General features: G+C 36.7%; 1 protein-coding gene across 2 annotated transcripts in view; it reads left to right on the top strand.

The window, feature by feature from the left end:
* Positions 1-24,866, top strand: part of WDR26 (WD repeat domain 26) — a 42,894-nt gene extending 18,028 nt beyond the window's left edge. For both annotated transcript variants that reach the window (XM_082659986.1, XM_082659985.1), the window contains exons 7-14: positions 68-206; positions 5,685-5,825; positions 9,822-9,941; positions 12,111-12,256; positions 12,567-12,645; positions 12,913-13,042; positions 17,282-17,467; positions 20,152-24,866. In XM_082659986.1, the coding sequence (XP_082516112.1) occupies positions 68-206; positions 5,685-5,825; positions 9,822-9,941; positions 12,111-12,256; positions 12,567-12,645; positions 12,913-13,042; positions 17,282-17,467; positions 20,152-20,177 (967 nt within the window). In that variant the 3' untranslated portion in view covers positions 20,178-24,866. The remainder of the gene's footprint in view (positions 1-67; positions 207-5,684; positions 5,826-9,821; positions 9,942-12,110; positions 12,257-12,566; positions 12,646-12,912; positions 13,043-17,281; positions 17,468-20,151) is intronic.
* The last annotated feature ends 3,126 nt before the right edge of the window (positions 24,867-27,992 follow it).

The following is a 27,992-nucleotide window of genomic DNA, read 5'->3' as shown; positions in this document are numbered from 1 at the left end:
CTTTTTCATTATTATTACTCTTAATCTATTTTAAAAGAATAATTATTTGTGGACTTATTTGTTTTAGGAGGCAGTTCCCATGTTATACTCAGCAGATACTTACGGAGCATTGTAATGAAGTGTGGTTCTGTAAATTCTCTAACGATGGCACTAAACTAGCAACAGGATCAAAAGATACGACAGTTATCATATGGCAAGTTGATCCGGTATGTACTCCAGTATGAATGTTTAGATTGCAAAAAGTAGTTTTTAATCTAATTGATTGAGTACATATTTTTAAAGTATGTGTATATAAGTAGCATTCTTTTCCAAGAGCATTTTTTGTCATCTTTGTCATGTCTTATCTCTTTCTGTGTTGTTTAGGTAATATATACAGATTAATATTATCAAAATTGTTGAGCGTTATGTGCTAGGATTGTACTTGGTCTGTGCGTGCATTATCTAGTTTTATCCTCTGAATAACGCTGTGAGATTCTAATATCTCCTGTTTTCCGATGAGGAAACCTAGATAAAAGTTAAATGCCCAGGCCCTCACAGCTTATAAATGGCAGAGTTAGACTTAAATCCAGGAATACTTTTACTCCAGACCTACTGCTCTTAATGTCTCTGCCAGTTTATCTTTGTTAATACTTGATTTACAGATTAATACAATGTCCATTCTGTCACAGGTTAGAAAAGACTCGTTACCATTTTGCCTTCTGAAACCCTTCATTATCTTCTGTAATTTGTGGAACCTCTGTTAAACACCCCCCCCATTTCTCCCCCCCCCCCAGTGATACATACGAAAAGTATTGTATTCTGGATTTAAAATTCTAAGTTCTCTCTAAAATTAGATTTGTCTTTGTTTATAACCAGGTGACCTACAGATTCGTAGAAATAAGTGTTTCCATTTCTTTCAGCCAATTAAACATTTATCGAGCAATCAAGGAAGTACGTGACTTCAAATAGGTTAGGGAGATGTATTTGGTATAGGAGTCATTCACCTAAAATGAGAAATTATAAGTAATCTTATTTTAAAATTTAGAATTAGAATATGATATTAGCCCACAATAAAGTTTTGAACTCTTATGTTGAAAAAATAGAGAAAGGGAGCCATAAAAGGAAATATTTTAAAAAGAAGAGAATCAAATTTGACAGCATACATCAATTCTTGTGTACCTGCACTATGCTATGAATGAAGAAAGGTAAATAAGATCTACCCTTTGTCTTAAATAAGGCATTCTTTCCCTTTTATTGTACCATGTACTCCTCTGGCAGTCTGAACCCTGTGGACCCCCTCCTCAGAATAATGTTTTTAAATGCATAAACCAAAACACATAGGAAGCCCAAGTATATATTATATATTAATTACAAAGGAAACCCAATTATATTGAAATATAGTTATCAAAATAGTACAGATACAGTATAGTAATAATGCTGCTTTTTTATTAACATATTCAGTAACAAATTCTAGCAGCAGATCTGATAGCTATAAGAATTTTGAATTAGTGACAAGCATAAATAATATTTTGAGATATCTGCAACAACTATAATATGATGTGAAAATATTTGAGATTTCCATTATTAACAGTCACCTAATATGACCTAATATAATACTTGATACTACCTTGCTTGTTAACTGCCTGCATTCAAGATTGAAGGAAATACTGAACTTCAGTCTGTGGTTAGTGAAAATAAAGGTGTGCATTTTCAAGTACAAGGACTGCTGCTTCTATCCCTGGATGACTCCTTTAGATCTCAGGTTAAGAACCTCTGTGAAAGGAATGCACAGTTTAGAAAGGGGAATTACATACATTGAAATAAGAATCGTACAGTATATGTAAAGTATTGTGAAAGCACCAAGTAGCTTCACAGGTTAGGAGTACCTCATTTGAGGCTTGCTGTGCATAGCACAGGTAGAGACAGGAAAAGGAAGAGAGGGACCTTCCCTTCCTTTCTCCCCACCCCCAAGTAAGAGAATAGGATGACTAAGGCAAAGCGTGGGAAACATGACTAGAAAAATAGGTTGGGATCCAGTCATAGCCTTTGAATACTATTATGAGGAGCATTTTTGTTCAGTAGTTATTTGCAAGATGTCTGAAAAGAAAGCAACAATATCAAAACTTTTTTTATTTTGTTTTTTCTTCTAGCAGCAGTGTGTAAGAGTTCCTTTGGTTTAGCAAGTATTTATTGAGCACCTGCTGTGTGCCAGGCCTTTTGATAGAGAGAAGTCACACTGGGCTCCTGATAATATAGTGTACTGGAACTGGAAAGCAAGGGAAAGTTAAGACAAGTTAAGTCTTGGGTGAAGGAGAAGTAAATAATTATTTAGGCAAAACCAGTTACACCTGGTCCTTGTGTGAAAGATAATGTGGCTGGACATTTGGGCAAAGAGATTTTGTAGACTAGGAGATGAGGTTAATGAAGTAAGTAGCAACCAGGTCGAGGAGGATCTTGCACACTAAGGAGTTCAGACTTTTATGCCAGTGTTTCCCAAAGTGTTTCTGTGAGAATACTGCAAGATGTTAATAGGTGTTATATGTAAAGGGCTTTTATGGCCAGATTAGCTTGGGAAATGCAGAGTTAATGCTTACATTCATAGACTTTGGTATCATGATATTTTATTCTGTCAAATACTATTTGAAAAACTTCTTAAGAAAATTGGTGCTCTTTTGGAACATGTGTTTTGTGTGTGTGTACTTTTAATGGATAGAAAAAAGAATGTATAGAGAACCTTAAGGTTTCAATTGATGTGATTCCAATGCCTAGTTTCTTTTAACAGGTTTTCTTACCTTTCCTCCAAAAAGGAATTTTACCCATTCCCCTGCCCAAAATCCAAGCAAAGTTAAGTGGGTTCCATGAACACAGTATTACCACTTGGAATATCTTACTATAGAGATATTGTACTTCAGAAGATACAATATTAATATTCTCATTTGTTTTCAACTTCTTCTTTTACAATGGTCCCCAACCTTTTTGGCACCAGGGACCGGTTTCGTGGAAGACAGTTTTTCCACGGGTGGGGGCGGGGGGGAAGATGGTTCAGGCGGTGATGCAAGCGATGGGGAGCGACGGGGAGTGACGGGGAGCAGCAGGTGAAGCTTCGCTGGCTCACCCGCCGCTTGCCTCCTGCTGTGTGGCCCGGTTCCTAACACGCTGCAGACCAGTGTCGGTCCAGGGGTTGGGGACCCCTGTTTTACAGCGTTGTATTTTTTAATTAATGTGCATGAAACAGTTTTTGGTATTTTTTTTATTGGAGTGTAATCGCTTTGCCATGTTATGTTAGTTTCTCCTGTACAACGAAGTGAATCAGCTATATGTATACATATATCCCCTTCCTCTTGGACCTCCCTCCCATCCCCTCCCCCCATCCCACCCATCTAGGTCATCACGGAGCACCAAGCTGAGCTCCCTGTGCTATACTGCAGGTTCCCGCTAGCTGTCTGTTCTACACATGGTAGTGTATTTATGTCAAACATAATCTCCCAATTCATCCCACCCTCTCCTTCCCCACTGTGTCCACACGTCCATTCTCTACGTCTGCGTCTCTCTTCCTGCCCTGGAAATAGGTTCGTCTGTACTATTTTTCTAGATTTCACATATATGTGTTAATATACAATATTCGTTTTTCTCTTTCTGACTTACTTCACTTCGTATGACAGACTCTAGGTCCAGCCACATTTCTACAAATGATCCAATTTCAGTCCTTTTTATGGCTGAGTAATATTCCATTGTATTATATGTACCACATCTTTATCCATTCATCTGTTGATGGACATTTAGTTTTTGAGTTAAACACTTCTGTAGTAGTATTGTTTGTCATTAGTTTAGAAGCAAATCTTTGTGTAGATCTAAAGCACCACTATGAATGAAAGTTTGTTCCTAGAAGATCTTGAACTAGTCCAAAAGAATTGACTTGCTTATTAAATTATGCAAGCCACTTTGACCTAATGATACTGTGATAAAATACTCCATACCTATTGTCATCTTCCCGAAGAAGAATCAGAAGTAATTACATTGTGAACTGTTGAATTTTGTCAAACAAATTCCCAGTCTTGTTTTAGCAGGCTAGTTCCAGACCCATTTCTAACTGCTTGTGGGTCATCACCATTGGAATTTCCCCGAGGCTCAAAACTGGTCTCCATAAGTCTTTAGTCTAGCCAAATTCCTGCTTCCTCTATTCACTGTCTGTATCCATCCTTATCCCCTAAAACAGAAATTTAGAGGTTGTCTTTGAACATTTCTTGTCTCATCCTGTCATGTCAGTTTTACGTCCCATGTATATTTTGATCTGACCTCTTTCAGTCCTGACCATGTTAGTTTAGGGCCTCATTTTTTTGTCTTAACTATATGGCTGCTGTGCTGGCTCATTAGGGGTGTCCTTATCCTGTGTCTCTTCGTTCTGATTCATCTTCCACACTGTTGTATGAGTTCTGTTCCTAAAACCAAGTATATTATATATTCCCAAGCTTAAAAATCATAAGTGGCTCTTCACTCACAGGATAAAATTTAACCCTTTAGCCTAAAATAATGGTGTCAGGTTTTCCAGTCTTGTCACTTGCCACTTCAGTGTTTGCACTATATATAGTTCATCCTGTAAAGCTTCAGAGTCGGGCACCTCAGGTTCCCTGGTATCAACAAAGGCAAGTTTGTAACCTATCTGAACCTTCAGTTCCTTCCCTGAAATACAGGGGAGGAGAATTAATACTTAACCTTTTAGATTTATGAGGTTTAAATGAGATATTGTTTGTGGATAGTGCTATTACTGATCAGCACTAAATAAGTGATAGCTCTGCTGGTGGGAATGTAAAACGGTTCAAACACTTGGAAAACAGTTTGGCAGCTCCTCAAAATGTTTAGCACAGCGTTGGCATATGACCCAGCAATTCTACTCCTACATATAGACCCAAGAGAAATAAAGACAGGTCTGCACAAAAACTCATACATAGTTGTAGCAACATTATTCATAATAGCCAAAAAAAGAAACAATCCAGATGTTGCAAAATACAGTGTAGTCATAAAATGGAATATTATTCAGCAACTAAAAGGCATAAAATACTGTTATATTCCACAACATGGATGAACCCTGAAAACATCATGCTAAGTGAAAGAAGCCAATTACAAAAGACTTAGATGTTGTATGATTTCATTTATATGGAATGTCCAGAACAGGCAAATCCATAGAGTAAGTCGGGTTGCCAGCGCTGGAGGGAGGGAGAATGGGGAATAACTGCTAATGAGTATGGGGGTTCTTTTTGGGGTGATGAAAATGTTCTCAAGTTAGATAGTAGTGATGGTTGCACAATCTGTGAATATACTAAAAGCCACTGAATCATATACTTTAAGAAGGGTGAATTTTATGGTAAGTTATATCTCACTAAAACTGTCTTAAAAAGGAGGGGGTTAGCTTCTATTATACCTGTTTTCAGTTTCCTTGAAAGTCTCATAAGGACAAGGTCTGTGTCATCTTTATTTCCATCTAGCATACAATGCCCTTGTGTGTAGTAGACGCTTAACAGATACTGCAGCAAGAACGAGTCTTTATGAAGCAAGCTGTTAGAGCTTCAGTTGGGGGGGAAATTGGTGAAATCTGTGGAAATGTCCTCAGATTTAAATTATATTATCAAAGTTCATCTTCGCAGCTATTTAAGTTCTTGGGACTTTAGGAATTGGAGTTAACTAAGTTGTCTTGTTTTCCCTCCTAGGATACACACCTGCTAAAACTGCTTAAAACTTTAGAAGGACATGCTTACGGTGTTTCTTATATTGCATGGAGTCCAGATGACAACTATCTTGTTGCTTGTGGCCCTGATGACTGCTCTGAGCTTTGGCTTTGGAATGTACAAGTGAGCAGATTTCATCCTTGGTTTAGTCTTTAAAGTATAGTCATACTGCATGTATTCATTATAACTTTATTCATGATCTGTAGACCAGCATCATTCAACCTAAATTACCATGAATGTATCTCTTGTAAAAGATAATTCGTCAAATGGAACCCAGGTGTCCAGATTTATACTAAATTTAAATATTATGTTGAGCATAGTAGCATTTTTGAAAGAATGATCAGCAGGTATTTTTAGGGATGTTGTACTTCGTAGTGTATAATTTGTACTATTTACTGTAGTACTTTGTACCTCAAAAAAGACTTTACAGTTGTTTTACAGTTGCACAGTGGTACACGAAACTTACCTTTCAAGTGTGAAAATATCGACATTATACCAAATTTTCCATTCTGATGGCAATTGCACCATCTCCTTGCCTATATTTAATGTTCCAATCTCGTTTAGTAAATTTAAATTATGTTTTCAGTACTTATTATTAAGGGTTTTATTACGGTTTCTAAATGAAAACTTGAACACTTTATCTAGGGTCCCATCCCATTAGAAAAACTCAGCACTGAGTTCACTCCATTATCTACAGACTCTATTTGGAAACCTTGTAGTTATCATTTAAAATTATTTTTGGGCTTCCCTGGTGACGCAGTGGTTGAGAGTCCGCCTGCCGATGTGAGGGACACGGGTTCGTGCCCCGGTATGGGAAGATCCCACATGCTGGAGCGGCTGGGCCCATGAGCCATGGCCGCTGAGCCTGCACATACGGAGCCTGTGCTCCGCAACGGGAGAGGCTACAACAGTGAGAGGCCCATGTACCGCAAAAAAATATATATATATATATATGCACATAATTATTTTTTAAACTTCTATAAGGTGACTGGTTAGGTGATTTTGCGGGAGGGGGTGGTTGTTTTGGGTTTTTTTTTTTTTTTTAATAATGTTTCTTTTCTTTTTTTTGTTTTTTTTTGCCGTGCTGCGCGGCATGTGGGATCTTAGTTCCCCGACCAGGGATCGAACCCCTGTCCCCTGCAGTGGAAGCACTGAATCTTAACCACTGGACCACCAGGGAAGTCCCGTTCTTTGGTTTTTTAACCTCTAGGCAGGTGAATAGTTCAGGCTGTGGGTTTGAGTGTAGAAGTGTAAGTTGAAAGGATGTGGTTTTGAGTTTGAGGACCTATAAGTAAGTTGATTTTTACCAAGAGAGTGAAGCTAGAGCTCCATAGAAATGAATCATACAATAAGATGGTATAGAGGACAGATGAATACTAAGATGTACCTGAAGATGATGTGCCATAAATCTAATTCTACAGTAAGATTTCTGTTTCAACCCAGCTTTTTATTAAGAAAATTTCCAAACACTGAGAAAGGTTGAAAGATGAGTACAGTGATGACAGTGATGACCTGTATTCCGGCCACCCTAGATTCAACAGATGTTACTAACATTTTGTCACATATGTGTGTACATACCTACATGCATGCATACAAATGTACGTGCTTATATATATATATATATATATATATATATATATATATCTCCATATCCAAAACATCTGGAAGTAAATTAAGATGATATTTTACTCCTTAATACTTAAGCACGTATCTCCTAAAAAATAACATTCTCCTACATAATCAAATGCCATTATCTTATCTAAGAACATTAACTTTAATTCTCTCATGTCTAATATTCATTTCATAATTAAAAAATCCTCAGTTGTCCCCAAAATGTCTTTATGCCATTTTTATCAAACAGGTGTTGAATCAGTGTTGTATTTCTGATTGGGCTCGGGGGGTGGCAAAACACAGAATAGATTGGATGGCTTCTCAATGAAACAGGCTTGAACTGAATCTGACCTAAAAGACAATTTTTTTTTCCATTAAAGTTGTTTTTCCCCCCCTCAAAGGGAGGAGAGGTACATAGTCATAATCCTATAATAGAGACTCAATTTATAGTGCCTGTGTAGTCTTCCTTTGAGTCAATTTTGAATTTCTGGACAGTTCAACTATGTTCTAGCTTAACTGTTTTACTGTGCATTACGTTACATAGACTTGTTCTAAAAGAGTGGTTCTTTTAAGTCAGTTTTCAAATTGCTCCTTTGTGTTTTTAGGTAGATTCCTAATTACAGGTTTCCCATGCTACTTGAAAAGTAGAGTATTCCTGTGGAATGTTTCATAAGCTGAAATGGCGTAAAGCAGCGGTCCCCAACCTTTTTGGCACCAGGGACCGATTTCGTGGAAGACAGTTTTTCCACGGACAGGGTGGGGGGGGGGTGTGGCGGGTAGGGGAAGGGGATGGTTCAGGCGCTAACGCTAGCGATGGGGAGCGGCAGATGAAGCTTCCCTCGCTTGCCCGCCGCTCACCTCCTGCTGTGTGACCCAGTTCCTAACAGGCCAGGGACCGGTACTTGTGCGCAGCCCGGGGGTTGGGGACCCCTGGCGTAAAGTGAAGAAGCAGTTACCTTAGGACACATCTTACTAATGGATGCACAAAAGAAATCAAGATAAAGCACAGATGCTCACATAGTTCAAAGCCATGGCAGCTTGATGCTGAGATGCTGAGCACAGTTCCTGGGAAGGAGCTTAGCGATGCCACTCTCACTCTTCAGGGTGTGTGCTGCCTCTGTGACAATTCATTGCAAAACACTGAACACTACTTTCCCTTTTCACGGACTTTTTTTGTAAAAGCAAAAATCCTCTTCAGATGTCTTTTGGTTAGCAAAAACAGGTACTAATGTAGGTCTTTGTGAAAGCCACTTGGCTGAAAGTGAACTATTGAAAAGCAGGGGATACCTGTAATGGCCTCATACACTCATGGTCCTGAGCATAACAGAGAAAAAGACCATTTCTGCCTTCAGAACTTAGTGTATTAACACATTTGTGAATAGAAAATGCTGAGGATTTAGCTGTTTCATGTGTATTCGTGTTTCTAAACTTTTATTTTTTACCTGTTTATATCGAGCAACCCAAAAAAACAGTGACTTGAGAGCAATAAACAATATGGGAGAAGGATTTAAGATTGCCGAATTTTTTTTTTCTTTTTCAGTGTAAGGAAGACATTCTGGTTTTTGTGCCCTCTTTGCTTTTATTACTTGGCCCCATTTCCTGATCATGCACTTTTTTTTTTTTTTTTTTACTTTTGATTACCCATTTCTCACAGGAAAATTATGCCCATGTACTTTTTATTATACCAAGGGCAGCTATTATCTCTCAGATCCTGTTTCTAATCCATGAACAAAATGGAATCAAGACTAAATTAAATGGTATGTGTCTACCTTCTAAGTTGGATAACTTAGAAAAAATAACAGGAGGATATCTGAGGGTTGTAATCAACTAAATAGTCTTGATTAGTTGGGAATGCTTTAAAATGACTGTGCTAAACAGTACAAAAGTTCTTCATTCTTTTCTGTTACTTTTAATTGAAATAAAGTTATATATCAGAAAAATAATTTTTGTTTTTCTCTCCCCATTTTTCCTACTACATTTTGAGCATCTTGAATATGAAGTTTAACATAATTTAGATTGCCTACAGTCTTGGCCTAGTTTAAGGGCATAGTTTTTCTGCCTATTAATCATGTTCTTAAGGAGTTGCTAATTGCATGAACTGTAATTTTAGAATAAAATTTATAAAGAACTATGAACTAAGGAGAAGTGGAAACTCAGAAGGAATAGGTATGTAGTACTGGGCATTTCATTTTCTTACTTGGGAAAAATTACATGTTTTAATTTATGAATGTAATTGATTTAAGACAAGAGTTCTATTGGAGTTTATCTCATCTCTTCTTTGGATCACATACGCCAGGCTTTGTTTGACTCCTGAGTTTTCCTTCAAGTCCTTAATTTCTCTTCTGAGTGCTATAGTCTCTTTCTATGAGGGCAATTTAAACAGTTTATTTCTCTAATTAGAAGTATTAAACTAACCAGATATCCCAGTTACTATCTTTTTTTTTTCTTTGTACATTTCCTTTAGAAGAGTATCTTGAAGATCTCATCCACAGTTTTATTTCTTTGTAGACGGGAGAGCTAAGGACAAAAATGAGCCAGTCTCATGAAGACAGTTTAACAAGTGTGGCTTGGAATCCAGATGGGAAACGCTTTGTGACTGGAGGTCAGCGTGGGCAGTTCTATCAGTGTGTGAGTATTTAGTGCCCTCTTTCAAATGTTTGCTTATTTAAAAGCAAACTTAGTTTTGTAAAAATAAGGAATTCATTTGACTTGATATCTTTTATAAAATATACTATATGAAGACCTACTTTGCCATCTTTCTAGAAAAGCACTGTCCAATAGAACTTTCTGTGGATTTTTTTTTTAAACCATTTCAAGTGCTTATACAAAATATAGGCTTTGAATTTAGTAAAACATTAAAAAAAATTGTCCTACTAAACATTTTGTTCTTATAAATAAGTTCCTAATGTATAGGGACAAAAAGGTTTAGTATTTAATTTCTTTGGGTTTTTTTAGCCCTTTGGAATTTTTTGTATCCAAAAAAAAAAAGCTGAATTTCATGAGGAGACTGTCTTTAAATATTTGAGGAATAAAAGTGATGATGAGTGTTACCAGAAAACTTTGCGGTCTTGATTGGAGGTATCTTCTAATCATTACCTGCCCTGTTAATCTTGGAGTGTTGGGATAATAAAAATTAATAGGTAAAAAGTCTTATGACAAGGTAGATTGTGATACAAATCCCGTGTCATCACTCTGTATCTAGATTCCACATCTCATATCACTACCTAGCGTGGTTCTAGTAGGCCCGTCTAGATTTTTAAAACTAAAATAAGATAATAAATCCCATCAAATCATTCAATGTAGGTCATTTATCATAAAGACTTTTATGTAGCCACTACAAATTATCAATTTCACTAAGCTGGCTGCTAGACTCGTGGAACCTAGTGTCATATTCTCCCAGCATGGTTGTAAGCCATTTCTTTCTTTTTTTGTTTGTTTTTTTTCCAGTTGTCCCAACACTCTTTATTGATATACCCATGATTTTCCAGTTCTTTTTTTTTTTTAATTTATTTATTTATTTTATTTTTGGCTGTGTTGTGTCTTCGTTTCTGTGCGAGGGCTTTCTCTAGTTGCGGCGAGTGGGGGCCACTTCATCGCGGTGCGCGGGCCTCTCGCTGTCACGGCCTCTCTTGTCGCGGAGAACAGGCTCCAGATGCACAGGCTCAGTAGTTGTGGCTCACGGGCCTAGTTGCTCCACGGCATGTAGGATCTTCCCAGACCAGGGCTCGAACCCGTGTCCCCTGCATAGGCAGGCAGATTCTCAACCACTGCGCCACTAGGGAAGCCCCTAATTCTTTTAAAAAGTTATTTCAAGTGGTCAATACCATTGTTATATACTAATTTAGCATTTTATTTCTGGACTTTCTCTCCATGGGCTAATACTTTACTGCATTGATTGATTGATCTAATTGACATATAACATTATATTAGTTTCAAGTGTACAACATAATGATTCAGTATTTGTATGTATTACAAAATGATTACCACAATAAGTCTAGTTAACATCCATCACCATACATAGTTACAAGAATTTTTTTTTGTTATGATGAGGATTTTTAAGATTTACTTTTAGCAACTTTCACATATGCAATACAGTATTATTAACTATAGTCACCATGCTGTACATTTTAGCATGTAAGCCATTAGTTCTTAATTCCCTGTGTTCAAGACGCATATATGTTTCTGCTGACTTTGCCATCCCATACATTGTTTAAACCTTCATGATACAGGACTTTGGTAGTTCCCTAATCTGTAAAATGGGAATGGGAATGCCTCTCAGAGCTCTGAATGTTCAATAAGATAATGATCCTAAGAGCTTTGCTCAGCACGTTACAGACTTGGTGACTTTTTAAAAAATGTCATAACAGATTCCTAAGTTCTATAAAGTTATAATTAATGTTTTAGTAATTGTTTTCCATATCATAACTTGTGAATATTACAGGACAAGTCCCAGTATAGTGAATTTTAAAGGAATGTTTGAATTCTTTTCCAAAAGTTGTGAGACCTTAAAACTTAAGGATTCTTTCTTTCTTTGTATTTATTGTACTTATCTGTGCATGGTAGGTTATTGAAGGGAAGATAGATTTACTAAGATTCTCCCCCTCCCCCTTAGGTATTGTAATGAAATTTGACCTATATTCAAATTCTGATGATTAAAAACACTTATGGAACAATTAGGTTGAGATCAGTCTCAGGAAAAGACAAACATTACAAAAAGATATGCTAAGAGATTCTTTTGTTTTTGTTTGCTTTCTGAGTGCTGTTAAATAATGGAGTTAATAGTAATTTTCTCCTCAGGATTTAGACGGTAATCTTCTTGACTCCTGGGAAGGGGTGAGAGTGCAATGCCTTTGGTGCTTGAGTGACGGGAAGACTGTTTTGGCATCAGATACACACCAGCGAATTCGGGGATATAACTTCGAGGACCTTACAGATAGGAACATGTAACTATATTTTGTATCCATTAAACAACAGTTATCTGATTTATGTTAAAATAAAAGTGTAGTGGAACTTACTTCTTCAGAAAAAGTTTTTATTATGGTTTTGGTTTTGGTTTGATTGGTAATTTGGGTGGATAGTCAGGTGGTGCTTAGTAATTATTAACTCAGAATCTTTTTATTGATTGAAATATAGTATATAATAGCGAATACAGACAAAATTTGTGATACTTAAGCTAGAACATTTTGTATTTTGATAATTTGAATGTGTTGATTCTTAGTATGTTTCTTTTGACAAATTATTTTTTGGTTACAGAGTACAAGAAGATCATCCCATTATGTCTTTTACTATTTCAAAGAACGGCCGATTAGCTTTGTTAAATGTAGCAACTCAGGTGAGTTTATTAGCATAATTCTCAGAAAAATTTAGCTTAAAGTTTATTGTGATTTTTAGTATATATAAACAAGTATTTCTGTGAATTCTTAAATTTCAAATGTGTTTGATCCTTAAGTTTGTAGAGTCAACTCGAAATTTTTCAGTTGGCATTTCGCATAAATAGAAAATGAAAATGTTCATCAGGCAAAGGGATAGTCACAGGTAACTTTTTAAAATTGTTTTGAGTTGAGTTAGAATAAATACCTGAATTCTCTTTTGCTTACAGGGAGTTCATTTATGGGACTTGCAAGACAGAGTTTTAGTAAGAAAGTATCAAGGTGTTACACAAGGGTTTTATACAATTCATTCATGTTTTGGAGGCCATAATGAAGACTTCATCGCTAGTGGCAGTGAAGGTAAATTGTGTCTCTGTTGGTTCACATATATTGATGGACTGAAAGTTCTATAATTCTCTCAACTTGTGAACATAGTCATGTTTCCAAACAAATTCAAGATGTTAAATCAAAAATTGTATGAGCTGTTTATCCAGTGCACTGTTAATTTCCTTTTCTTGGAATGATTTGAGTCCTCCTATTGTCACAAATTAATAGTGCCTATTTTGGCTTATGTGGAGGTGTGTTTAGTGCATGTGGGAAATCAAGATTTAGTTAAATCTTTATTCTCTTGTATGTTGACTTTTTTTTAATAGATTTATTTTATTTATTTATTTTTTGGCGTTGGGTCTTTGTTGCTGCGCACGGGCTTTCTGTAGTTGCAGCTAGTGGGGACTCCTCTTCATTGCGGGGTGTGGGCTTCTCGTTGTGTTGGCTTCTCTTGTTGAGGAGCATGGGCTCTAGGCGTGTGGGCTCAGTAGTTGTGGCGCATGGGCTTAGTTGCTCCGTGGCATGTGGGATCTTACCGGACCAGGGCTCGAACCCGTGTCCCCTGCATTGGCAGGTGGATTCTTTTTTTTTTTTTTTTTTTGCGGTACGCGGGCCTCTCACTGTTGTGGCCTCTCCCGTTGAGGAGCACAGGCTCCGGACGCGCAGGCTCAGCGGCCATGGCTCACGGGCCCTGCCGCTCCGCGGCATGTGGGATCCTCCCTGACCAGGGCACGAACCCGCGTCCCCTACATTGGCAGGCGGACTCTCAACCACTGCGCCACCAGGGAAGCCCCACTATTTTTTCATGAGACTGATGGTTTTCAGATGTTAGTAGGTAGTATCTTAAAAATCAAGGTTAATTGTTTTACCTGATCTTGGACAAAATTGACTATAGTTAGATCTTCAGTGTTTCTTTAGTGACCAAAGAAAATAATTTAGGATTCTTATGGTCTCAGAGAAGCTGAAATTACAGAATTGTGTCTACTACCTTTTTGAATAAACTTCTCTGGTCTAATAACATCGGTATTTCAGGCAGGCATGTGCCTAAACTAGTCAGTCTGATTTAAAATAGAAATTGTTTAAAATATGCAAGCACAAGTAAGTGAGGCAGTATTAAAAGTTGGTGTACGTTTTAAGGTGATGAAACATAAATAATGGCAAATTATTGAAAATTTTCATTCAACACATTTTCTTGAGTACCCACTGTACTGTTCTAGTACTGTAGCAGCAAATTATTTAAGTCATTTTTTTAAAAACTGAATCTCGTTTTCCAAGGTAGACCAAGGAACTGGATTATGTTGGTAAACACCTGGTAATGTTCAATTACTGTGTAAGATGTTTCTGTTACCCATTTCTTGACAAAAAACTGATCTCAGTAGCTAAGAGGATCACAAAATGACACATGAGTTTTTCCTTTGTGTGTAAGATATTTAAGGATTAAGACAAAGAGACATTTAGGGATTTAGATTTTAACATGAAGCATGTGAATTTATCTATTCTTTTTTTTCCCCCAAAAAAAATCAGTCAGATAAGATTGAGAAAAGAGAAGAGTGGTTTACTAGGTAACAATTGGGAGTTCACTTCTTTCCCATCAAAAAATCTTTTTTTATCTGTTAGTTTAATCATGTTATTTTTTTCTAGGTTCTCTATTGGCTTCTAATTTGATATGATCTAAACATATTAATAAGCCTTTTACCTGCTTTTTAGCTCTTCCTACTCAAAGATCTCTTTCCCCTTGCTCTATTTAATCCTGCTCCTGGGGGGTTTTTTTGCCTCTTAATTATGCCTCACAATCCCCTATAGCTCTTTCTAAAAATAATATGTAGCCTAGAAGTGCTTTAAAAATATGTGTTGCTACCATTATCCCTAGTGATGCCAATCTTTTTTTTTTTTTGCGGTACGCGGGCCTCTCCCGTTGCGGAGCACAGGCTCCGGACGCGCAGGTTCAGCGGCCATGGCTCACAGGCCCAGCCGCTCCGCGGCATGTGGGATCTTCCCAGACCGGGGCACGATCCCACGTCCCCTGCATCGGCAGGCGGACTCTCAACCACTGCGCCACCAGGGAAGCCCCAATCTTTTTTTTTTTTTTTTAAGACCAAACTAACTTTAGAATTAAGCCTGATGAATAATGTAATTAAGCCACACATTATATTCTGCTTAGGGATAAAATGAAACATAACTATGATGGAAAGAGATTAGCATTCTCATGATTCAGGTGGTTTAGAATGGTTCTAAAAGTGTTTTCAACACCAAGTGGATATAGCAACTATATTATCTCCCAAGATGACCACAGTAATCCATTTGTCATTTATTGTCAGAAATATATTCCAAGAACCTTCCAAATCCCCAAATATATGAATGTCAGTATAAAATAGAGCAATTAGGAAACCTTTCCCCCTAAAAGTTATGCCATTACTCCAGCCTTTTCATTGTGCTGGAAATATATAGAAAAACTTATGTTTTACCTCTGCATAGGCACTGGATTCCCTAAACTGATACAGTAAGCAGAGCTTGATCATAAAGCCTGTCATTCTGACCTTGACTACATCAAATCTTAATTTTTGCTGACTGTTCAGCAAATATCCTCCTCGGGTATGTGTTCGCAAATCCAAATGTAGGCAGATTTCAGTTGCATTCACACTTTTCAAGCCTGTAATCTTTCTTTGTGGACTTGCTCTGTCCAAGGGGAAACATAGCTAGTCTGGGCTTTTTTTTTTTTTTTCCTTTTGCTAATTTTATTTTATTGAAAGAAAATTATTTTCAGAAATGATTGAAGAATAAGTACCCTCTAGGAAAGATAAATTCAGTACTTCAGTGAGTGCCTTTTAGCTTTTGCTTCACATACTCAAAAAAATGTTCAGAAACAGTTCCAACTTTTTATCTTTGTAAGTTGAAACCAGGGCATGGTTTTTTTTTTTAACCACAAGTTTATTACCTTTTCACCACTCTGAAGTTTCCTCAGTTGGCAGCACATCCACTGAAAGTTCCCACATTGATCTCATAGTTGATTGACAGATCTTCAGATAGGACACTTTTCTGATTTACCCTGGGATTCTGCCTTCTGCTGAAAAGCCATCACTTCTATTTCTTTAACTCTTTGTGGTAGTACATGGTGTTTACTACGTGCTAGACTCTGTTCAAAACACTTTTTCATGTACAGACTTACTTTATCCTCATAACATGATGAGGTAAGTACAGATCCCCGTTTACAGAGGAGTTGCAAAGAGTGGGTAATGTGCCCAAAGTTACACGGCTGGTCCGTGATACAGGGAGCGTGTGGACTGGGTAGTCTGACTCTACAGCCTGTACTGTGAACTTCTACTCTGTACTAGTCCGTTGTTTTGTTTTGCTTTGTTTGTTTTTGAAGATTATTTTATCACAAAGTTGTCAGGGTTTTTGTTTTTTATGGTCACTTCATGAGATTACAAATAGACTACTACGAAGTCATATTATTATGCTGTCTAGCCTCACAAGTAAACTCTTGAGCAGGGCCTCCTGGATTTCAACCCCAGTTTCACCATTTACTGGCTGTTAACCATGAGCAGATTGCTTCTTCAGTCGCCATCCATAAAAGATATAAGCATAGTGCCCACCTCATGATGATGGTGAAGATTAAATAATACACTTAAGGGCTTCCCTGGTGGCGCAGTGGTTGAGAGTCCACCTGCCGATGCAGGGGACACAGGTTCGTGCCCCGGTCCAGGAAGATTCCACATGCCGTGGAGCAGCTGGGCCCGTGAGCCATGGCCACTGAGCCTGTGCGTCCAGAGCCTGCGCTCCGCAACGGGAGAGGCCACAACAGTAAGAGGCCCGCGTACCACAAAAAATAATAATAATTAAAAAATAATAATAATAATATACTTAGTACATTATAAGCACTCAGTATTTAGCTATCGTAATTGCTATATTTGAATTTGGATACATTGCTTTTCTATCACCTCTCATTTCCATAGAATCTGTCTCTATCCTAGATTTGTTTATATTCAAAGATCTTGACTGTGATTATATATTATGTATTACAGGATATTACAGATAGATTTTGTGGTGACTTGCAAGCTAGTCAGTCATCAGTAACAGGGAAAAAAATGTGTATTTTATTAAAATGGCTTTTTTCAAAAGGTAGTTTGTTAAATTATTCACATTGTTTTTGTTGTCCTTTCAAGTTCTAATAAGTTATACGTTCTGTGTGTAATGAGCAGTAAATTTAAAATCAGTTGGTTTTGTTAATATGTAACAACTCCTTGACTTTTCTCTGAATTACTGTTTATTCAGATCACAAGGTTTACATCTGGCACAAACGTAGTGAACTGCCAATTGCGGAGCTGACAGGGCACACACGCACCGTAAACTGTGTGAGCTGGAACCCACAGATCCCATCTATGATGGCCAGCGCCTCAGATGACGGCACCGTTAGAATATGGGGACCAGCGCCTTTTATAGACCACCAGAATATTGAAGGTAACTATCATACAGTATCCCTGTGTTTTCTCCAGATGAAACGTTGCCCTGCTTATCATAAAGTTGTAGCATTTTTAAGCGGTACTTTATTAAAAGTGTAGGATACAATCAATTTTTTTCCCTCATTTAGAGATTGTACACTATATCTCACTCCGCAGAAGTTTAATCTAAGACACAGCAGTATTTTGTTCGTTTGTTTTATCGGTGACACTGGGGAGAATAAGCTGCAATGTGCCACCTCATTTACATCCAGTTAGTATTGCCACTTTCAAAATTTTATTGAAAATCTTGCTTCATCAAGCAAGAAGTATTTTATACTTTCATACCCATGAAAACTAGCTAGTATATGAAATTTGAACTATATGAAATTTGAACAACTTTAGAATGATCTTGATTATGGTTTTACCCTTAAAAATAAATATCTGTTAATACCAATAGAGAAAAAGAAGGGAACTAAAATTTATCATGTACCTATGTGCCAGGCAGCCTGCTAGGCCCTTTATATACACTGTCTTGCGTAACATCTTCATAGCCCTGTAAGAGAAGTAGAAGTGTTTTTATCCTCATTTCTGTGGATGTAAAAACTGAAGCATGGCAAGACTAGTTAACTTGTTGAGAGCTGCCAGGTCTTCAAATCTAGGTCTGAAAGGTTTTTTCCACTACTTCCAGATACTTGAAGAAAGCCCAAAGCCAAAAAGCTTAACAGTTAAGGACATAGCTTAATTGAGCAAGATACTGGTACTAGAGAGAGGAGATAACGAGAGCAAAAATATTTAGTTTGCTTAGAAAGAAGTAATTTACCTAGAAACAGAAACAGATTTTTTTGTTCAGTTAAGTTATTCTTAGAAGAGGAGGGTTGTCAGGGTAGCATGTGTGGTTTAAAAGCGTATTTTCTGTGCTTTTGTCTTTGTGGTTCAAACTGTAAAAGACTTGACCAGATCTCACTGGTCGGTGAGGATGTACAGCCAAAGATGAGAGTAAAAAACACGAAGAGCACACAGGTCAAAAAGCTTGAGAATTACTGTTCAGTTATTCAGAACCTTCAAGGACCTTTTTGTATCTGTACATCACTACATGACATTCTAACATTCCTCTGAAATCAGCTAAAACTAAAAATATTGTTGATCTCCGATTGTTCGTTGTTGTCCTTTTTTAGGTTTCAAGCCCCACTCTCTTAGATGTTTTAGAGATCTATAACTGAGATTATATGTGCTTTTCTAATTTTATTAGTCATTTTGGAAGTTATTTCTTCAAATAAACATTTGATTTGAAGAAGTAGGAAAACATTAGGTATATAGTAACAGATTTACCTTGTAAGTGGATTTATTTTAGACATACCTTTAAGGGTGTGTTTATGCTTCTACTGTGAAACAAAAGTTACACTGCTATTTGGTAACTTAGCTATTGTGGATACTCATTATTGTGGGTGAGCCAAACTTGGCCCAGTTGTAAGCACTGGTTCTAATTCAGCAGTTTTCAGTTGTGCTTTGCAACATAGGTATAGCCCTAAAATTTCATTTATACCTAAAATAGGAAAACAGCTTCTGTATAACTAGAAATTTGGGTAATGCCTTTTATGCAGGCATCTTCTGGGTTCTTTTTCCCACACTTGAAAACTTGTTTTTCTAATTAATACCTGTTTGGAATAGACGTTTTGGAAAAATATAGATGAGAAGCTAAGGAAATGACATTCAAAAATCATGATATCCTAAGATACTATAAGTCATTGAAGTAAAAATATTTCACTTAACTCAATTTCAAAAAAGAGAATTGCTGACCTTTTATTATAACAGTAAAGTTCCAAACTGCATTTTTTTTTTTTGAGGACTATAGATAGAATAGGATCAAGTACTAATAGAATAGTACTAAATAGAATAGGATCAAGTACTAATGCATGCTACAGCATGGATGAACTTTGAAAACAATATGCTAAGTGAAAGGAGCCAGACACAAAAGAGCACCTACGGTGGTTCCATTTACATGAAATGGTCCGGAAGAGGCTAATCCATAGAGAAAGTAGACTAGTCGTTGCTTAGGATGGGGGGGTGAGGGTTCGCTTACGACTGCTAATGGTGATGAAAATATTCTCAAATTGATTGTCATGATGGTTGTACAATCCTGTGAATATACTAACACCTATTGAATTGTCCACTTTAAATGGGTGCATTGTAGAGTGTGTGAATTTATATCGGTAGAGCTGTTGACACATTACCCCTCCCACACACACACAGAAGTGTAGGGTGATATTGCAGAATTTCAAACTGAGCCACTGAAAGGAGAATTAAATACATAGTTATGATGCACAGTTTATCTTGGACTGCCAGATCTTCTTTATTCTCTTCTATTGTAAACTACCATGAAGATTTTTCTATTCTGCATAAGTATTTCAAGGTTCATTTTTAAAGTATGAGATTCCAATATGATTGTTCTCTTGGGTTCTCCAATTTTCAAAATAATCCTGAGTTTAGACTGTAATATATAGCCTAAGATGTGACGTGGACACAGTTCTAACGATAATGATGAAAGTATCAAGAATTTGCCTCGATGTGATTGTTTTCTAATGTTACGATATTTTGTAATGGCATGATGCTGATTTTAAAACTTTCTAACTGGTAACTTTTTTCTCCCCCTCCCCTCTTCTTCCTCTTTTCCCCCAATACACATTTCATCTTGTCTTCATTCAGAGGAATGCAGTAGCATGGATAGTTGATGGCGAATCTGGAGCAGACGACTTCTGTTTAACTTAAAATTAGTCGTATTTTAATGGCTTGGGATTTGGTGCAAACAAACATGATTGATAGCTGGACAGACATGCTCGTCATGAAAAAAGAACCATTTCTGAAGCCCGACTGGGGCCAAACATTTACACCTTGCTTCATAGTAACCAGTTGAGATGAAGCACGTCGTTAGAACGTTGTTGGACACCATGTTGAATTATCCCCCCATCGGTTGTGAAGAACTGTGCTACATTCAGGCTTACCCATTGAACTCAGTATATATAATTTTTTCCCTCCTGCCTTTTGTCGGGCAGGATCCATTCTTGTTGCTCTTCTGTGTAATGAAGTTTAAATGCTTGTTTGGAAAACTTTATTTAACAGTTTAGAAGGCTTGATAGAAAGAGTGCATTAGTCTGAAGAGTATACATTGGATAGGAAAGAATTTCCTTCTTTTGTTTCTCCAAATCTTTCCGCCTTATTTAGCTTGAGATCTTTGCAGCTTGGTTCATGGATTCTAGCCTTGCCCGTTGCGCAGTATATACTGATCCAGATGATAAACCAGTGAACTATGTCAAAAGCACTCTCAATATTACATTTGACAAAAAGTTTTGTACTTTTCACATGGCTTGTTGCCCCGTAAAAGGGTTAACAGCACAATTTTTTAAAAATAAATTAAGAAGTATTTATAGGATTAAAGTGACTTCATTTGTATACATTTGGAATCTAAACCAGCTTAAAAAGAGTTTCCTCTATGACTTAGATATGCAGTATAAACTGATGCTCTTCTGGAATACCACATGAGACATGGTCAGAAACAGTGCTTGGAAGGACATCACACAGGAAGTTCAGAGTAGCGCTTTGAAGATTTTCCCCCTTTTGTTTTATTCCTGAAGGAACATCAGTACCTGATCGTCAAGAAATTCAAGATTCATAACGAGAATTTTAAATTTATACCAACATGAGAGATCAGTAGTCAGTCCAGGTTTTCAACAAAGCTTGTTCCAAGTTGTTCTCAACTTGGGGAATCATTTTGGTGTGATCTAGCAAGAGAGTAGAAGTCAGCAGATATAACCACTTTGGAAATTCATAGTATAACTGAGCTTGTTAGAAGAATTCAGCAGGTTACAGACATACTTAAACTGGGTTTAAAACCTAGGAGTCATTTCTCTAATTGCCCTTAATATTTTGACATATAGGGATACGTAAATTTAAAGAATATTTCTTCTCAGATTTTCAGATATTGCCATACTGAACCTCATTCTAAACTGGTGCTGTGGATAGTCTCCCTCTCCCCTCCCCTTTTAGTTTAAGGAAGGGTTTCCTTCATGGAAAAGCACTTTTAATTTTGAGAATTTCACGTTTAAAATAAGCCAAAAGCCTGATGTTCACGTTGTGCTTTTAAACCCCGTAACAGCTGATACAACATACTTAGTCTCCTTGGAAATTCCCTCCCCTCTTTAGTAGAGGATATAAATATGGTGACCATAGCTGTTACGTTGGGAAGAGGAGTGGGAATACCCCCAAAATAAGATTCTGGTGAAGAAAAAGTCTTACACTGTTCCCTTTCGGCCCAGCCAAGTCTACAATATATTATTACCATGAGTAGACTCCTTCAGGATCCACAAAGAAGAGAAAGGCTTGGATGTTAGGAGTTCTTCCATCGGGGGATGGGTGGGTAGGGGAAGGTAGCAGGGAGAAATGGGTAAAGTCAGGGAAGGGGAGAAGAAAGAAAAACACAATTGGCCTTAAAATAGCTCGGATTCTCCCAGAAAATGATAGATCGTGGTCAGCAGATTATTTTATCAAATTGGTAATGTAAAAGATTTCTTTAAGCTCCATTTTGCAGAGACCACCACTTAGAGAATCAAGAATTCCTGTTTTGATACTTCTAAGTTAAAATAACTATGTTACAGTTTATCTGGTACTTCATTTTTCGTAACTAAAATTACTTTTTACTTTAAGCTTGAATAAAATCTTCATTGGTAACTGTATATAATTAAGTGGCAACTTCTCTTTACCTCAGTACAGTTAAATCCATTCATATTTTAAGTGATTCATGTATACCCTGAAGCCATTAATACACCCCAATCTCTATGGTAACATCACTAACAAAATGTGGGCATAGAAACTCCACAGCTGTTTACAAATTTGGTTACAGTGTGCTATGGTACATGTGTAACATTCACGGAGATTTGTGCCCATTCAGGGGCAATTTGGCGCTCAAGTCTACTATACTTCACCCAGCCACCCCTAGATCTGAGTTTTCAGAGTGCTTCTGAAGTACAGTTAAAAACACTTTAAAAAAGTGGAGTAAAAGAGAGGCACATTTTACAAGAACATAACTCCATTAAAACGGAGTAACAACTATGCAAAGGTTTCTATAGCAGCTAGGTGAGTTTGTGTTCCGAGTCTGTCTTAACTGGCAGCTTCCTATATATACTGGTACTTTACTGTGCCAATTTGCTGTAAACGTCTACTTCATGCATGTGCCATGCAGCGACTGTGCTAGAAAGGTAAAATAAACGAAGATACCTAGGATTTTATGGTACAAAGAACCTGATAGCAGGATGGTCTAACTCATAGCTCTTAACTGAAAACTTCTGACAGTGCTGTAGTCTCTATATAGGCTTGAGGTGAGAATATACAGAGTGAGAATACTACCAAGCCAGCTGCAAGATACTAACAAATGTATAAACTGAAAAGTACCAATACTTTTTGCACATAGATCAAAATAGAGTGGAGAATTTTGGCTCCAAAAATCAGGTTAGTAGGCTCATTTCCATGTGCTTAAAAATGTTTTTTTGTTGTTACTATTCATTGATTAAGGGCTAGAGCACGTATGAAATTAAATGTCTTTTTCCTCCAAATAACTGGTTATTAGTAGTACAGTGTTGGATTTGGGGATTCTTAAGACTGGTGTGTGGGTGGTGAATTAGAGTTGGGGAATTAGCTGGGAGGGATGACAAAGTTTCAGTTTGGGTTTTTGTATGTTATTAGTGTTCATTCTAGCTAGCTACATTTCTTTTGCTCTTATTGGCCAGGTAAATGTTATATTTAACCAGGTAAGTAGTTTAAACAGGAAATTTTTTTTGCAAATGCCCCTACACATTGGCCCATTTCAGTGGGTGGGAGAACAGAAAGGGATTACCTAACTTTAAAAATAAACTTAAGTAATTAAAATAACTTGGTAATTGAAAGGAAAAAAATCAATTTTTATCAGTATTTTCTTAATTTGAAATCACACTAGTAGTAGTATGGTAATTTTTATTATTAGGAGTGTTCTCCCTCTGGAGTGGCATTTCATGACATTAATAGAAAACCCTTTTTTCCCCCACCCCTCCCCATCTTGAAATTTTCTTTTTTAGGATGTTGGTTCCTGCACACAAGAACTGACCCTATCACCTCTGCTCACAGTGGTAAATATAACGTACATCTCTTGAAAGGGAAATATCCATGTCAGTTTCTTTCACAGCAGAAGAATGGCTACTTTTGAATGGGGAGGAAAGAAGACATTTTTCTTAATATCCTTTTTGTCCCATCTCTGAAGTGTATAAATATCTTTATTTCGTTTTAATTTCTCATTTAGATTTTAGCAACTTCTCTTTTGGGGTTGTTCTCCAAAATACTACTTCCATTTCAAAAACCATATCGGATTTAATTTAAACCGCTAACTTTAAAAGAAGAGGTGAATCTGCATTTATACTTAAGACACTTTCTAAAAACAGGGTGAACTTAATCGAAAATTTTCAGTGTTGTTAAGCTATTGTTATAGTAGCTGCCCTATAGTTGCAAAAACAAAAACTATAAAAACCCATCCCTTATCTACTTAATCCAGATAGCCTGGATTTAATGAAACTAAGAGAATAAAAATGTGTGCGTGTGTGTGTTGTGTGTCTGTGTGAAAGAGATTACTTAATTCATAAAAAGTCCTGGAAACAGCTGTCCTGGGTTCTTGTCAGTTTCACTAAAAGTCTCGTGCACATGTGAAGTGCCCTCTCTGAATTGAAGGTTTGGTTAATACTGGTATATTTTTATAAGACTGAAATTGTGTCCCCATCTTTAACTTAAAACATTTTCATCATCAGGGTCAATGTGCTAAAAACTGAATCGGAACATTTTTAGGCACAGATGGAAAAAAATGTTATTGGCTCCTTGAAAATGTGTGTGTGTGGCGAGGGGAATAGATCCACAAAAGCATGTATGTACTTACAAACCAAGCTGTAGAGATCAAGAAAAGAACTTAAGTGTTGATCTCAAGATTTCTAAATTGTCAAGATTTACATGGCATTGTGGTGGAACTAGTTAAAACTTAGAGCTTTTGATATATAATAACTATTTGCTATGGACTGATTAAATGTTTCAAAGGATTGTGTTCTTAAATATTGGGGTTTTTTTTTTTAACTGCCTCTCAGATTATATTTAGTAGTTTAAATTTCTTTGCTTTATTATTTCATTAAAGCATAAGAAACTTCAGGTCTCTGATATATTTATTTTCACTTGTTCTACTAATTATTTACAAAACACCCTTTGTTAACTTTTATTTTATAAATGTGTAGTATATTAAATGTCTTTAAATTTTTGTTCAATTGAATCTACATTAACTTTGATTTGCTTTCCTGGGATTTTATTTTTTAATACACCTTTTCCATGTCAGTGCATAGCACTTAACCAATCGTTTGTATTCCCTTTCAATCCAATAAACAGAATGAATAATTAAGTAATTGTTGCTGTGTTAAATCTCCTAATAGGCATTAGCCTGAGTGTCTAACTAGTACTATTTTTACCTAAAACAATTGATTTGCTGAATTTGACATCCATAGATTTACCTGGAGTTTTTTAGTGGTGTCTAACAGAGCACTGCTTTGCCAGTTGAGATATCTGTTTTTTTAAAAGCTGTTGTGTGTAATCATGGATTAATTTAGAAAACTCTCAGGAACATTTGCATTTTTAAAGGAATCATAAGCCGCATGTTCAAAAACATTACTGCGTCTGAAATTATGCATTTAGGCAGTGGATATGCTGACAAGGGGAGAAAATATATTTCCAGTTTGAAATTAAAATTTATTTCATAACAAATAAATATATAGTTATTTAAAGATATCCTTGGAGAAAGCATTCAATGTATACAAACCTATATAGTACATTTGTATTTATGAAAAGAAAAGAAAACCAATTGCCCATCAGGGTGAATTATTACAGAAGTAGGCTTTATGATTTTTACTACTAAGAGTGGTGGTCTGCACAGTAACAGGAAGTGCAAATGTGAAAAATTAGTACTTGGCAGGCAATCAGTGGAGACTCAGGATAGCAGATCCAGTGATGAGGCAGAGAGAGGTAATGCTTCCACACTACTGCTCACCACCTTAAAGGTACGGTTTGCCACTTCCTCTGATCAACAGGCAAGAGAGAAGTTTTTTCTACTTGAAGTCTTTAAATACAGCTATACTTTGCAGACTTAGCTTAAAGTTTCATGCCAGATCCCAGCACCAGGTAAAGAAAATTTCCCAACCTTAATAAATCTTAAGAGAGTTGTATTTTAAAAACACAATTCAATTCCCTTTCATTTAAGCAAAAGAAAAGTTGATGGTCTTCAGTTACATCATTTCATGACTTCTACTTGAAATTTTTCCCAGAAAAACTTAAAACTGTTAAAGAACATTCAACAAACAAAATGACCCCATCATCCTATCACTACTTCCAAGAATCTTAGGTGTCTGCCATTGGTTTTGTGGCAGTGGGCTCTCCTCCCTCAAACCTGATGAGCGTGCGTAACATGGGCTTGCTGTATAGGAAACAGTACAATCACGTAATTAACAAAATGTTAAATCGGCATGTAATGTATAGCTAATGCTGGAAACGGAAGAACAAGAACAAATTTTCAGCAAGTTTTAATTTCCTTTTCTGATGCGAGGATTAGTGGCTTCTTTGGTCACTGTATTAAATTGATGCAACTGGAGTCCCTCATACACAATTTAAGACTTTTAACATCTTATTCAAGACATAATTAGCCATGGTGATAGGCCGTATCTAGAATTCAAATAAATGAATGTGCTAATGTTCTTCATTTAAGTTCTGTGTGGCTTTTTCCTCATTTTGAATATAATTTTAAAATGCAGCTACACATTGAATTGGGAGTTGTATACCAAATAGCTTCCAAATATTGAATAACTTTTCCCTCATTCCCAAATGGAAAAATACCAGTTTGTGGCCTATGAATTCAGAAAAGGGGTCTTGATTTTATTATCAATGAAAAACTTGTTCTAAAAGTTCTTTCACACTATGTATAAATGGGCTCTCTTTCCCGTTAATGGATTTGCATGAAAAAACTTTTCAGTTAAGATTTTTTCTTTCTCCCCTGTTAATGGGTTTGCATGAAAAAAACTTCAGTAACATTTTGTGTTCTTGTCCACAAAGAACTGATACTATTCAACTGGTTTGGTTTTAATTTCCTTTCTCTTTCTGTGCTTTCTCCTAGTGTTTGTATAAATAACTGGAGTGCTTATTGGGTACCAGGCGCCTTATATACATTATTTAAACTTCTATCTCTGTAAGCAAGTATTGCTCACTTTTTTTCAATGATAAACTCAGGCTTAAGGAGACTGAAATACAGTTAATAGATGATAGTACTGGGATTCAAACCCCTGTTTGATTCCAGAGCCTGTGCTTTTAACTCCTAAATCCAAGGGCACGTGAGACTCAACTGAAGGCTTTTTTAACTTTTAGATTTCGAAGCCACCTTCCAGATCACAAGTCAAATTTGTTAACACGTCAGGTAATTGTATGTTGTCAGCTGACACTGATCCACACTGGTGGGTTTTGAAAACCGTGGGACTATGCTATATTATTACTTCAGCAATGAGACCAAGAATCAAAAGCAGGAGCAAGAATGGTAATGAGAGGGACTAACCACAACGCACACACTATTTGGTCGTTGAGTAACATGAGTACAGAACAGGTATTCCTTTGGGCTAATATACTGGGTGCTTGCTTTAGGCCAGTCACTATGGATGAGCCACTCATTCCATTCTCATTTAATTCTCAAGGTACCTTCATGGGGCAAATACTCTAATTTCCATTTTACAAATGAGGGAAGTAGGCTTAAATAAATTAACTGGTATGAAGGAGCTGGGATTCTAAGCCAGGTGCCCCTGAGCTTATGCTATTAGCCACTGCACACATAAACCTCCCTTGGTCTGTAGATGGCCACTTACACCCTAGATTAAAAATTGACTGTTAAAAACTTGTCAAAGATAGGTAAAACATTTAAGGGCACACTTCTTTACTGATTCTAGTTAACTGTGTAGTTCATAGAAGAAAATGACACTTGAAATTGTACAGATTTTTCTCCATACAATTAAAGCAATCAATAAAACAGACTCATGAAGTTTCATAGAAGATAGAAGCACAATAAATTTGAATGTCTTTAAATTGTTTTGTAAAGTAGTGGGTTTGGATTTAAATATAAATCCTATCACTTGGTGTGTCACTTTAGACAAATTACTTATCTGTCAGAGATCCCTCATCTATGAAAGAAGCTAACAGTATCTTCTTACCAGACAGCTTGTGATGGGTGAGAATGCACATAGTAAAATCACAAACGATTTTTTTTTAAGAGTCTATGGCAGTCAGCAAAAGCCAGATACTGGAGGTTCTACACAACAAATGATTGCTATGTCCAGTGAAACAGTTTCTTCAACAAATTGCAAGGAAAATAATAGGGAATTTAGTAGATTAAGAGACTTAAGGACATTAACCAAATGAAATGTACAGATCTTTGCTGAATCCCAATGTGAACAAACCGACTGTAA

Source organism: Grampus griseus (genome assembly GCF_964374135.1).
Source record: "Grampus griseus genome assembly, chromosome: 1".
Taxonomy (NCBI): Eukaryota; Metazoa; Chordata; class Mammalia; order Artiodactyla; family Delphinidae; genus Grampus; species Grampus griseus.
This window is presented reverse-complemented; position numbering and strand designations above follow the sequence as displayed.